Here is a 15,234-nt window from a genome sequence, read left to right on the forward strand (position 1 = left end):
AAAATATCAAGTAGTTATATCCATCATTTGTCCTATGGTACTCTATTGCTGTATCTATCCCCAACATACAACTCCTATTATAATTTATCATATAGCTGCTTCTAATGCATCATATGTCTTTATTGTTCTGTTTAACCACTGAATTCCATAGGATATAGTACATATATCATCTGTGATTTTTATTGTAGATATCCTCATAATTGTACATTTTCTATCTTATTTTTTTTTTGCTTCTTTACATTTGCAAGGTTTTTTTTTTTCTTTTCTAATTTCTTTTTTTTTTTCCTTCCCTGTCTGTCCAGTTTTTCCCAAAATAGCCCACTCTACTGTGCCACCTGCTCGAGTTTCGAGTCACAAGAGAGGTAGGAGATCCTCCATTCATACAGTGGCTCTGGTTTGTGTTGCGTACAGATTAAACAGATTTTATTCCACCCGAGGAAATACTAAATTTTCTGAAGTTTTCATTTATATGCAAACATTTTATAATTTCATAAACTCTCTTCTAAGGTTTCCCCTACCCTCCTTATTAACAACACAATTAGTGTGAGGTAATTCATTATGGCAAACTTGCACCAACAAAAAATCTGCCAATTTACTTATATCATACATTAAACTAATGCTTGTGGAAGTTTTGTGATTGAGGCGGGAGCTCTGAAATGTGTTATAAATGTACTCTTAACAGGAATGTGTCTATATTAAGCGTCATTATGCATTTAATCTGTACAACAGACACAGGTAATATGTGACTGTGACTGGCAGAACATGCTGAGACTTATAGTTCCACAACAGCTTGAGAACCACAGGTTACTTAAGCCTGGGAAGCAAGGGCGCTCAATTGTAGTCCTCAGGTATCACCAACAGGTCATGTTTTCAGGTTTTCTTTAATTGTGCATTGAGTTAATCTATTTTGCTGGGACAGTAATCATCCCACCTGTATAGACAGAAATCCTGAAAACATGACATGTTTGTGGTACTTGAGGACTGGAGCTGACTACCCATTCTGTACAGCACAAGACATAGGGCTAGATATACTAAGCTGCAGGTTTGAAAAAGTGGGAATGTTGCCTATAGCAACCAATCAGATTCTAGCTTTCAATTATTTAGTGCTTTCTACAAAATGACAGCTAGAATCTGATTGGTTGTTATAGGCAACATCCCCACTTTTTCAAACCCGCAGCTTATTAAATCTAGCCCATAGCATCTTTTATAGGGAAGAAGTTACAAATCTGTGGAAACAAAGAAACATTTTCTGTATCAGATAGATTTTATTATTAAATTGACTTCTACAACATTTAAGGAAATTACAAGTTGAGAAGGATATCAGAAATAATGTATGTAAAATCGTGTCACCAGACGTGATAGGCCTAGTATGTTCAATATATGAGATAAACATTCCTAATACTTGTGAAGGCTTTCAAAGGCTTGATAGCACTATGGACCACATTGCCCTTCAGTGCATTTGCAAGACTGGGGCTAACCAATGAATTGTGTCTGCTCTGGGTGTGAGGTAAAGTTAATTTACTACCATGTTGGTTATTTCGGGCGTGTTCATGTAGGCATTATAATGCATTATGTGTTTGTCTTCGATAAATTAAATGTAGAATTTAGAGGTTAACATCATGTGCCTTGGAAAGCCAGGCCTCTTACCCCTATCTCATGCACCGTACATTGTAAATCTTGTTTTCAGTGATCCATGAACATAGCAACTAATCTATATTTAGGCAATAATTATATGAACCACAGCACTGTTTTGAAAGTTTGTAGACACGATTGAACAATATAAATACTTTCATTTACTGGATATCCATCTTATAGGGAAGGTGATCATGATTTTCCTATGTACAGATCGAACCACATTTATATCACTGGAATATGTAAGCATCAGACCTTTGGTACCCAAGATCCACCCCATCAACTAAACATAATGGTCCTGACTCATTAAGGAAAGTAAAGCAAAACAATGAATAACTTTGCATCTTGGCAAAACCATGTTGCATTGGAGGGGAGGTAAATTTAAAGTGCAGGGACAGATTTATAATTGGGATAGGGAGTGTCCTAAATCAACTTTAAATTTCAGTACAAACATAAAGCTATCAACTATTTGAGTGCTACAAGAAAAAAAGCCAATATTTTCCTTATTTGCAAAATAATAATCTAATTTGCACCCCTTGCATTGCAACATGGTTTTGCCAAGGTTCAAAGTTACTAATTTTTTTGCTTTCCTTTCCTTAATGAATCAGGCCCAATACCTTTCACCTAAAACATTTCCATATTTTCCAAATGTTTTAGTAGAACAGGGCACAATCTCATTGCCTATCCATTCCTTTCTTAAAGGAATTGTTCATTTTGGAAAAACTAATCTTTGAGTAGCAATTCATTGGGGGTCCTTCTCTTTGAACATGACACTGTCATGTTGGGATCAGTACCACTCCTCGTAGTCGGAAAAGAGAGTTTACAGTGTGGGAGGACCTCAGTTGTCCATAGCATTGACTGTGCTGTGGAAAGGAGATGTGTGTTGAAGTGGCCACTGCTCCCGTCTAATCAGGGTTTGCATTTGCTACAAACATCCCGGTCTGGTATTTTGTGCCTTATTCAGAGGTATAACACTGGAATCTCTCTTTTCTCACAGCTGTTAGCAGTAATGATTACAATGGGGCCCCAATTAAGAGACCCCATTGAAATGTTTGACACAAGAGCACCAACTAAGTGGACCATACCTTTAAATTAAGCCACTATAGATTATTTAACATTAATCCACCTCTGCTCTGATGTGAGAGTGGGAAAAGCCTTTGTCACCCTGAGAGCCAAACATATTAGGCTAAACCTAGCTCTGTGGAATCTCTACTGCTTTCCAAATAATTAACATCCTGCGTCTTTAATTGGTATATTCTATCTTCCTTACTGCCTGGTGATTTAAAATCTGACATATCTGTAACGCTGTACTTATTGTTTTTTTTCTGTGTGTATACCTTACATCACTATATGCCTTATATCATTATAGGTCATTAGTGTAACTACCCACACTTTGTCTGGTACTATGATACCTCACTGTAACGATATGGCCGTCTAACTAGGATATTAATACATTCTGAATAACATAAGGGTTAATTTTCCACATTTTGTCCGTCCTGTGGCAGGTGGCCAATAGTGATCAAACAATGTAAATACCTGTATTAATGATGCATACCAATTAATTTCCGAGTACATCAAATTCTAGTCTCCCAGTAAATTTATCCGTGGCTTCTTTCATGCATGTTTTTACACTTTTTACGTCTGATTGAAGCGTACAAGTCACAATCCAGGTTTGTGCAACGCCATCAAATGTCTTTGTCTTTCCCACCTATAGCTTGGAGCATAAAATATCACTAAGGTCTCATATTGTGGTCATTACACCTATAATTATATTCAGTCATTCCTGACCAGCATTATATGCTGACCTGCACACCAACCAGATTTGCGTGGCCTTGTTTATACTTGGTGTCCCTCATTTTGGCCAATTAGTGATAAGAGACATAAATTATATATTAATTACTATATTTTATAAATCTAATAGAAAACTAGATTTTAAACGTAATAAATACAATCCTCTTCTCATTTGCTAAAGTCATTGCTTTCAACTTAACACTACTGTTTAGAACTGATGCCTAGGTCTGATCTTAGTAAAATGGGAGTTTATGTCTGCATTAACTAGTAGTCTGATCTGACAAGTAATTATCTGAGTATTGGACCTAAACTAAATTGTTATATATATTCATCTCCTGAGCATCAGAGGTCCTGGCTGTGTTAAAATGTCAGGATCCTGTTCAATACACCTTAAGGTGGAGGTCACAACAAATGTTCTATTCAAGATAAGAGAGCCTTTTCAAAAAAATATATATATTTTAAGCGGAGAATACACCTTTAATGGAATGCAACTAGCTAGCTACACTAGTGACCATATGATGCGCCCCCTGTGATTGACAAGCTTGCATGACTAGTGTGTGATATTTTTCATACAAACGTCTCCCATGATTCTGCAGACAGTATTTCTTTGGTGCCTGGGATCTGTCATTAGGGTTACAGATAGCATTTGGTCAGACACACAGGGTGTTGCAGGTTGATGATTTCATACAGGGCCTGTGCAAGCACCATGGCTGCCCTCTCCCCATACTCTAAAGCTGTGCCCACCACTTGGAAACGGCAGCTCCACCACCACTGTCTCAGGTCCTCAGAATGGGAGTGTGATGCCTGGTTGTGGCCTCATAGCCAAGTGCCACATTCCCAGAACAACACTTTCACTGTCCAATTCACTACTACTACAAAAAGGTGATGAAAATTTAGTGCAGGAGTTTTCTTCTTCTATCCGCTAGAGACAAAAACGGACACTTCGTAGAAAATGTGATGTAGAGTTCAAAGAATGTATAAACCTGGATCTATTTTGCAGTTTTTAGAGAGAACTCCGTTTCTGCAAAAAGTTAATTACAGCTTCTTTCACCAGCAATAAACATTTTCAATTTTGACACTCAAAATGTTGTCTCTTCTTTTTATGTCACTTAAAAATATATGCGAGCAATTCCCAGCACCCTAGTAGAAATCACATATTAAAGTCCAATTGATTTTGCTTGCTAAGCTATGAGAAATGAAAAAAAAAAACCTTGTAACTAACTTAAATTAAGTGGCACTTGCTAGTTTTGCCTTTGGCATTTGAAGCTTTAGAAAAGTCCTATAAAGGCAGTTGTGTGTATCTTGCAGAGTAAAATCCAAATCAATAAACTTAATTCCTGACATAACAAGATAGAGGCAATGACTGACAACTGGTAGGTCTGAAAATTCGTTTAGGTAATTAATTAGCACAGTGTTTTTGCTCTTATGCTGAGTAGATGACTTGTACCTAGCATATATTGATTTTTCTATAGAATGCATTACTAGCACATCTAAATTTTAGAGGTGAAAATGGGGGCAGTACAGGGTTAACTTTTATATAATTATCCTATTCAGTCTTTTACATTTGGAGCACTAGGGGTAAATGTATCAAGCTGTGGGTTTGAAAAGGTGGAGAAGTTGCCTACAGCAGCCAATCAGATTCTAGCTGTTATTTTGTAGAATTTACTAAATAAATGATAACTAGAATTTGATTGCTGTAGGCAACATCTCCACTTTTAAAATCCACAGCTTGATAAACTTACCCCTTGGAATCTTTAGGGTCTACAAATCTGTCAAGAGTAATCCATATGCTACAACATTGTTCCAATGCCAAGACAAACTCTTCAGAAATAAAGTGGAAGGCCACCTGCATGTAGTTAAAAGAATAACATATTCTACCAGTTGCATAGAGATTGAATAGCTGTCAGCTGGGTTAATTGTTGCATGTTTTCCACATTTCTACTCCAGAAGAACCAATCTACTGCAAGCCAGATCATTTTACAAATTATAAAAATGAAAATAAAGCCTGAATTTTAACTGGGGCGATCGTTATCACAGATCTGTTCACACTGTTTCATATGCCCATGACCATGCTTCTGCCATTGCTCGTAGCCTCCCACCAAGTTCCAGAGTTGCTATTACCCTGCGCTGTTATTGGATTATAACATTCACTCTCCTTTCCTGGACTAAAATGTAGCAGCAATTAGGATTTCAGTACAGTACAGTACAGGAAACTGAGTTCTATGAGCAATTAAAGGTACAGGTCTATGGAAGCTCCGAAACCAGATGTGGGTAACTGACTTCCGGGTTAGGTAAGCACATAAGCCACAGGGAAAAGAGTCTGTATTGTACACTAGCCACAGTAAGGTAGACTGAATTGCATGCTCACCATCTGGTAGGACTTCTATGTTTGTACACTAGTCACAGTGAAAGGAGTCTGTCTCATACACTAGTCACCAGGAAGTGGTTTTGTATGATACACTAGCACCACTATTAATACTAGGATTGAATCCAAATAGTATCACTGCCTGAGCATCATATGGACTGTCACGAGAGGGCACATATTTTTCATTATTGTTTTTCAATTCCTACTGGATCTCGCTTTCTGTATGACATAGCAGTGTGATACTGCAGGAAGGTTGCATGTAAAAACTGCCTAGGTGGCAGATATCCTTGGCTACCATGGGAAATAATGAAGCCGTTTTCCCAGCCAGAAAGAGATCTGGTGAAATTGTCTGCTGACAAACTGTGGCACGCAGGTAATTGAATGTATTTTGTAAAATTATAGTTGCTGCCTACTAGAATCAAATATTAACCCTGAGTCGAAGGTGAACATCGCCTTTAATAATTTTATCATTAGCCATTAGCATTTTAGACTTCAGCCACAACACGCTGGCAAAACTGTGAACATAAATACTATTGTATCCACAAATAGATGATCTAAACACATGCTCTGAACATACTGTTAATAAGTGAATGGGCAGACTAGACAGACTAATTGGTCTTTATCTGCAGTAATACTATTATGTTTCTATGTTTCCAGAGACAATGTAATGATTCCTGGATATAAAAAGGCAATTATTATTTGTATTCCCCAAACTCCTCCTGATTGTGGCTGCTGCTTTCGCCCCATTCAGTCATTGTCCTCTTTGTTCTTTTGCATCTACCACATTGTTCATCTGCTTCAGTGTGTAAGTCATGTGACCCTACAACTTTTCTCTGGTCTGCAAAGAGTGACCTGCCCAATTGTATCTGACTATATCTATTTCATATAAAATAAATGTCCTTTGTTTTCCTGCCTTTAAAAACATTGGCTCTGAATTTGTTGTTATTGTTTGCCGTATCTGGTATAATGATATCATTTTATTTAGCAGACTATCAAGTGGGAAAATGTTTATACATAATTTTATTTGAACCATTGCATACTGTCACCTAGTTAACTTCATGTTTACATTAAAAAGTATTACAACGTTTGAACTTTCTTTATACACCTTTTAAGAAAACAGTTAGGACTACCACTACCACCTTTTTCCCCCTTTGACAATCGCTTGTTTCATAAGAAATCTGTTTATCCTGTTTCTATTTACCTAAAAGAACGTTGAAGAACCAGGACTGCTAACTCATTCCATTAATTACTGACACTTTTAAATGGTACAGATTATATGGCTGTAATTAACCAGAGCCATGTATAATCTACACGTGTCGGTAAATAAATTGAAGAGCTGGTAATCCTGTGATGTTTTTGAACAGATTACTGCCAAATTGTTTATATTCCACTAATGCGGCCTTCTGAAATATGTTGATAGTCCAGTGATCTTCTATCTATACATTATTAGAAGGCTCATGACAGCGATGTCTCCATTCTCTGGAACATTCTTCAACCAGCAAGTTCAGAGGCACCTCTGTCATGATCCTGCTCCTAGCTCCAGTTTGGAACTGGGCTTACAGAAATGTCAAAAGGGAAGCGACAATACCATTTTTTTCTACTACTGAATAAAATTTGAAGGCTAGGCTTAAAAAATGATTTATTTTATTATAGTGTGGTACAAATGTAGAGGCATGACTTTAGAATTCTCTTTGGGTTTTTGAATACAGCAGCAGTATTCTCTATACCTTATTTATATTCATATTATGGTGACAGAGGTCCTGTCAAGGTATTATTACTGCTGGGGTGGGTGGGGGAGTATTTATTGAACTCAGATAGTAATAACCTTGGTGAAACTTAAGGCAACTCTATTTGACTTCAGCCTTAAGTTCTATCTGAAAAGACTCTGGTCAGCACTAGTTTATATTAATGAATACCCTCCTAGTTTCAGTGTCACCACATCATGCTGACATCTACCTACCTATCCCCTCACACAGTCCTTACCAAGCATGCTTTCTCTCTCTCTCTTTCTCCCCCCCACCTCCTGTCTCACAAGATTGCTATTGCCACGGGCACTCCAGCCGCTGCACTTACATCGAGGTTGTAAACACGGCGGTCTGCGTGGGCTGCAGACACAACACTCGTGGTCAGCAGTGTGAGAAGTGCAAGAAAGGTTTCCACAGAAATGGGTCTGCCAAACTGGATGATGTAAATGTATGCATAGGTTAGTTTCCACATGCTCCTCACACACCAGAAATCACTTTTGCATGGCGGGGATGGCAATTAGGGGAAACGGGTGTTTTCTGTTTTTTGTTTTTTCTGCTTTTTGTACTTTTGTTATCTTTTTTTACATACATTTTTGCTAGTAGTTTTGTGACTGTAGGAACAAATACGGAGTGTTATTAGTGATTATTTCTAATGCTTACTACAAAACTATATATATAATTTTTAACTACAGCTTGAAATCCAAACCGATCAATGGAAGAATACACTCATTGCACCTTAATAACCACATATAACACTTTTGTTCGCATTCTGCAGAGTATATGTTAATCTGTTTTGCTGTCACATTATGACTGTTGAACATTTAGCCTTTTAATTATTGGTCACGCAGACACCCTTTTGTAATGTAATTTAAAATGTAATGCCACTATTTGACATTAAAATATATTTATACTTTACTAAATATTCATAGAAATCCACCAGTGCAGGTCAGCCATGGAAAAGAAAACTCCAATAGTCTGTACAGCTTTTAAATGGATCATAGTCATACAGTAAAAATCTGCTCACCTGTAGGCAAACCTCAAATATATGTGTCATGCAAGTCCTCTGCTGCTACTCAAATGTGCCATGCAGCACTTTAAACCGTGAAATGGTTTTACATTGTTAGTTTATTTTATCAGAATAAAGTTGTGCCCTTGAAATACACTGAGACGTCTGAATGTTCATATTACAAGAGATATAGAAGGACATTTGGAACGGTTGAAGTGCTGTATGGAACAGCTGAGGAGTAGCAAAGGGCTGCACGACACACAGTTTTGAGGTGAGCAGATTTTCACTGTTTGATTCTGATCTATTTTTTTTTGTAAAATCTAAGGGGAGGGTTGGACGGACAGAGACGCAAGGGTAGGAGGAGGAAAGGGGGAGAACGGAGGCTGAGATGGGGAAGGGGGAAAAGGGGGGAAGAGGGGGGGCAAGGAGAAGACAAGGAGGGAGGTAAGTGGGAGACTGGAAGGAGGGAAGTTAGGTGGGAGACTAAGAAAAGCCATTGCCATGACTCTTTTAAAAAGCCAAGTGGAGCTGAATTTTGTAAACACATTAAAATAAATATTGGTTGGTAGGGTGAATGAAGTCGGACTTTAAATTAAGGATAAGTTTGTTATTGCCTACAGCCTTTTAGCCTTCTGTGGAGGGTGAGCATATTAGCCTAGGGTAGCCTGAATCATTAATGTATGCGAGTCCAATTTATCCATTCACTAGGATCCAAAGGCCTCACTGATGCACAGTGTGATGGTAAGAGATGGCACTAGCTCCTAGTAAATAGGATACATTCTCTTAAATATTTGTTCCGCATCCACTGTGCATAGATGACAAGTGCACTTTAATTGTTCCAGCAGATCCTTCCTTACCTCCTCTCAATTGCTTAATATTGCTTATACTGTATAGCTCTGTCTACTGCCTCAGAGCTGAAGTGCTCAAGACTCATTAGTTAATGTTTATTTGAGAGAACTAAAGGTTCGGAAGAGAAAGAACAGATAAATATAGAACAAAGAAATCTCAAAGTTTTGCCAACCACCTACAAACGGCTTTTCAAAATGAAAACCAATATACAGTTAGGATGGTTAGCGCTGGGCCGAATAAATTAACTAATATTTGTGCTTTGGAGATTTTATTAAAAATACATTGGTGTATTTGGCTTTTACTAAGACACTATTTGTAAAATAACTGCACATAGATAGTGGTATATTTTATAAGAGTCGTATGGTCAGTCTCTGATCTATTTACTGTATTATGCTATATATACCTATATTTATACTATATATTTTTTTTTGCTTTACATGACTACAATAAGTGATGAGTACTCCCAGTTCTGTAAAATTATCAGAATTGCCCCTGAAATTCGGCTCTTTTACCCCAAGTCTGGAACCCTGTTTTCTATAGAGCTGTGGTTCTTAACCTATGATTCTTAAAATATTTTATCGCACCCCCTTGAAAAATGTCTTCAGAGCTTTATATAAGGAAAACATTATTTTACTGCAAAGTACTTTTAGATACATTTTTATTGAAGTTCAACTTAAAATTTAAACATAGACTCAATTCTCAATGACTATTTTGCTGTTGCTTAGTAATAATTATTGTATCACTCGCATTTAGGTGGTTTCTGCCCTTTGTTTTTATATGCAAAATTGATAATCCCATCTCACACAGATCCGAAAATGATATCAGCATCTGCAATGCTGTTATGGAAGTGGTAATTGTAATGGTAATTGTGGCAAGTGCATTATTTTTAAACTTCATTTGAATGCATGGATTGAAAATTATTTTCTTAAAAACTGTAGCGTGATCATTCGCACCCCCGGAATATTGTCTTGTACTCCCAGGGGTACATACACATTTGGTTAATAACCACTGCTATAAGAGTCAGACTGAAACAACTCAGGGAGGGTGAGCTAATTTGCATATAATGAGTAATACATTTCTTTATGGCTAGGTGATCTTGTAAATAATAAATATGTTGACCTGATTTTGACATTTTGATTAAATTATCAATATGTATTTCTGTCCTAATTACTACTCGACATCATCGTTTTATCAGCACCAAATAGGTTGCTGTAGAACGTTCATCCATGACATTCCTTACAATGCAAGTTATTGTAGATCTTCTCAATCTTGGAGCTATACCAGAATATCCTAATTTAACATGAGGGTTGAAACAGCTCCTGTATAATGTTTTATGATCATACACCATTGTAAATCGCTGAGCATTCTGCCACGATATAAGTAAATATTAATTATAATCTATACAATGTTCTTTGTTGGTTTGGACCTGTAGTCCTAATGAATTTAGTGGTGAAAGATGTTACGCTGTATACTAGCAGACAAAGATGGTAAATGTTTACAGAAAAATTAATTACTGCAAAGGTGCTGTGGGGGAAGTGGGTAGCAAGAGACACATGTTATTGTCTGCAAGTATTAATTAATAAGTGAGACCTATTATTGAGCATAGACTAAATACCAGACATAGAATTGTACACAGCAAAGGACAGCAGAAAAAATGCATCATTTTGTGTGTGACTAAAGATGCACATGCGTCTGTCCGTAGTGCACTTGCAACGCTTCTTGTGTTAAAATTGGTAGTATTACCATTTAATGAACTGTGCTGCAATTTATAATCAATCTGAAATGCCACTAAGGGTTATTGTGCACCGTATATATCTATCTAAATGGTGCTTTATAGGTTATCTGTTCTCTATGTTTTTTAAAGAACATATTTTGTTCCTCTTGCAGACATTTCTCCTGGGGTTCTCACCTCCACCAAAAATGACAGACATTTTACAGCTACTAATTTCTCTCCATAGACTTAATTAATGCTCCTCATTCTAATGATCGTTACCAGACTGCCCTCCTCTACTGTAACTTGACTAAAAGACATGAGCGTCTGTCCAATCAGACAAAAAAGCAAGGGTGAGGGGAAGATGAATAAAAACCTTTATCACACCTTTGAGAGAAGCGAAGGAGCTGGGAATGGGGCGAGACTCTTCATCTTAATTAGGATGAGCAGTTTCCGCTGTGAGAGAAAAATAGGTGCCTGATATTCAGAATAACTGTGGGCTTGAAATAAGACCTGTATGATTCAAGATTAACTATTTAAATTCATTCTAAAGGAACCATGGGTGTAAATGTGCTTATTTATAGATGGACAGACAGACACCCAGCAGTTAACTAATATAGTGAAGGCTCCAGAAAACAATCAAAGCATACTATGCTTCTATAGGGATATTTCTTTGAATCTTTTAATGTGGAATTACGCATATATAAATCATTTAAGAGGCATCTTTTCATACAAAGGAAAGTGATAAATGTGTAGTTTATTCTGACTGACATCTCTCTACAATCTTTCTGAAAACAGGCAGTACTGAAAGCAACAGCAATGAAATTGTAATGTCCAATTTAACTATTTTTAAAATCAAAGTGTCATATGTAACCAAATAAAAAGACATACAACATTTACCATAGTAAACACTGTTGGGAAGGCAATTTACTGATTCCGATCACAGACCTGCCATTTAAAATTGTATATACAGTGAATTCACAGGGATCAGTGACAGTCCGAGAGGTAAAATTCATTTGGGGCTCAAAAAATATTACTTGGATTAAAACAAATCCAGTATGAACATCATTCCGCACATAGCACAACTGTTGGGTATGACACACAGAGCGCTGCCAAACGTTTACATTAAAATGCTATTACAGCAAATATAGACATATATACCTGAAATGCATGGATTTGTGAAAAGAAACACAACACATACTTATTGCAACATAGAGGTAACTATTTAGTGTGCAAGCTCAGGGGCATATGCAGGATTTCTAGAGTGGGGTTTCCATGCCATACTACTAGAGTGGGCATGACAAGCATGCAAGGGGCATGGCTGTTATTTTAGACAGTGCAAGGCCGCTCTCCAGTCCTTCCCATAGCCTTCAAATACATGAGCAATGCTATGTGCATTACTGTTAGGTGCACATACTTTCCCCTTCAGGAGCTGTGAGTGAGTGAGTGAGCCCCATGAGCCCCATGCCCCCACGCACAATTACCTTCTCTATCCAGCGCTGTGCTGGAGGGCTCTTCTGTCTGCCCCTCACGCTGGCTTGAAACGTGGGACACTGCCCATGTCATATGGTTCACGCCTCACATGACATGATTGATGTCAGCAGGGAAGAAGAAGAATGTGTCAGTATCAGAGGTGGTATTAGGGAAATGTGGGTCACACACATACACACACACACACACAAAACGTATAGTATCTTTTTGTTTTGTGTACTTCAAATTTCAAGTATAAAAAACATAAATATATAACATGTGCCCCTTCTGTATCACACTGTGCCCATTTTGTATCATACTGTGCCACCTGGCCCTCTTCACCATCACACTGTGCCCCTTCACCATCACACTATGCCCCTTCTGTATCACATTGTGCTCCCTAACCCACTTCTGTATCACAATGTGCTCCTTCTGTATCACACTGTACCTCTGGCCCCCTTCTGCATCACTGTGCTCCTGCCCCCCTTCATCACACTGTGCACCTGGCCCCCTTCACCACCACATTGTGCCCTACATCACTTTCCTTTTTATTACACTGCGCCCACTGCCTTTGTTCCTTTACTTACCATTTACCTGGCCTTCGTTCTTATCTTTGTCTTCCGTATTCTGTTTTCTTTCATGATTCTTGTGGCTCCTCTCTGTGTCACTGGTCTCCTCACTGACAATGTCGGGATGTGATGACGTCATGCCCCGACATACAGTGAGAAGCAAACAGGGAGGAGGATGCCGGGTCTCGGGCGCTGCCAGATTGGTAAGTATATTCGGTTTTTTTCTTTTAACGGGCAGCAGTAGCAACAGCGAGATCCATTATCGGCATGGGACCCAGTAGTTCCGCCTCTGATCAGTATGATCCACTGCTGCATAGAGTAAGGTGGCTGGCTGAGGATGGCGCCAGCCACAATGCTTCAGTGGGGGCTCGGGGAGGGTTTCCATGAAATAGGAACCTCCCCCTAAGTGTGTGCCTGAAGCTATGGCAAAAATAACATAAAACAAAAATATAGCTACTTACTTTACATTGTATGGCAAAGAAATACCTTGTTCATCAGATCCTTCAAATAGCCGTATAGCCTCACATACCCTCATATAGCCAATATGCCAACACATTACATCACATGCAACCAGTCAATAAGTCCCGCATAGCCAGAATACCCCAATATAGACTCAAATTGCCAATACACCAACATAGCTGATATGCCCACTAAGACTTGCATGTGTATAGAAAAACAATATGCCCCCATATAGCCACCATGTCTAAAAAGGTTCATATTCACCCTATAACGTATATTAATGCATATAAGACCATGTGATATAGCTGCTGCTTACCTACACTGTGCCAGATGGGTTTGAGCATCGGTGGCAGTTACCATTCCACTCTTCCTCCTCTTTGTCTCTTCTTCCTGCTTGTGCATCTGCTTATCTTAAAGCAGATCATGTGGATGAAAGTGGCTGGAAGATATCACAGGGGATCAGATCAAGCAATAGGCCTGCCAGTTTCCACGTAAAATATATATAGATAGATTTACTTCTGGAGTTTACCATGTGAAACTCCTCAATCAAAGTGAGACTGTGAGACTTGCAAGTCAGTAGTCAATGACTTTGTATGTGGAATGTATATTCAAAAAATCATAAAGTCATCAACCTTTGATTGTCAGTGTAATCAGAGCTGGCCTAATGTTAACCTACACTGGATCTTATTATAATATATATACTTTTTTATTCTTAGTATTTAAATTTCTCTTTAACAACTAACCATCCTTTCCTTACCAGCCTCAGTAATTCAGCATTTTCCTCCTGCCTCCCCTCTTTGTACAATTCACCACTTTGTACCTCCACTGACTACTCTACCTTTTCAGTTCAACTCTGGTTCCTTATCTCCCCTCTGTTAAGGTGATATATATACTTTATCTTGCCCTAATCTCTTCCATTAGTCCTCCTTACCTCTTTAATTAATTCCTCATTCTCCATTTATAACCCCAAACCTCCCACATTCTTGGTTATTTCATGTCATCCACATATCCCGATGGAGTCCCCTTCCTCCCCTAATTAGCGCTTTCTTTTTGTATTTGCATTTCAAGGGGCAGATTCAATTAGCCGCAAGGTGCCAGATGCGTCTACTCATCTCTCTGCTCATTTTCCCTTGCGTCCAATAGAGATGTGAGCGTAGATCTGTTACCGTAATGTGCGCATTGAGATAATGTCCAGCAGCACCTGGCGGCCAATTGAATCTGCCCCAAAATGTTACCTATTTAAAGTAGAAATTTCTGCAGGCCTGGTGGCCAATATGTTACTATGACCTACACATAGATAAGACTGTATCAGTGATGTTTGGAAAATAAAGCTAATTAATAATGAGGTGGGGACAAGAGGCCAGGCCCTATCTGTTAACATACTGGTATCTCAGCAAGACAGCCCAATTCTAATTGTTTAAGCATGCAGTCATTTCTATTTGATATTCATATACAATACGGAGGATAAAATATCCGTGTGCAATAAGCAGTCCCCAAATATATTAATTATTCATCAGTACAGATTAAATAGTCTTCTCTGGACATTTTGAACCATATTACCCATTAATGCTGTGAAGTACATCTGTTCTGGTATTTTTATTGTATATCTTGCCAAAGCCTAGAATCACATGTTGTGC

At 38.2% G+C, this 15,234-nt stretch overlaps 1 protein-coding gene across 7 annotated transcripts in view; it reads left to right on the plus strand.

Annotated features, from left to right (window-relative positions):
* NTNG1 (netrin G1) overlaps positions 1 to 15,234 on the plus strand; it is a 212,329-nt gene that overhangs the window by 165,182 nt on the left and 31,913 nt on the right. For 3 of the 7 annotated variants that reach the window (XM_075182570.1, XM_075182572.1, XM_075182571.1), the window contains 2 exons: positions 303 to 362; positions 7,824 to 7,991. The exons of 2 other annotated variants lie outside the window; for them this stretch is intronic. In XM_075182570.1, coding sequence (XP_075038671.1) covers positions 303 to 362; positions 7,824 to 7,991 — 228 coding nt within the window. The remainder of the gene's footprint in view (positions 1 to 302; positions 363 to 7,823; positions 7,992 to 15,234) is intronic. 2 more of the 7 variants (XM_075182573.1, XM_075182575.1) reach the window with 1 other exon arrangement.

The sequence above is a fragment of the Mixophyes fleayi genome, chromosome 8 (assembly GCF_038048845.1).
Source record: "Mixophyes fleayi isolate aMixFle1 chromosome 8, aMixFle1.hap1, whole genome shotgun sequence".
NCBI classification, from domain to species: Eukaryota; Metazoa; Chordata; class Amphibia; order Anura; family Limnodynastidae; genus Mixophyes; species Mixophyes fleayi.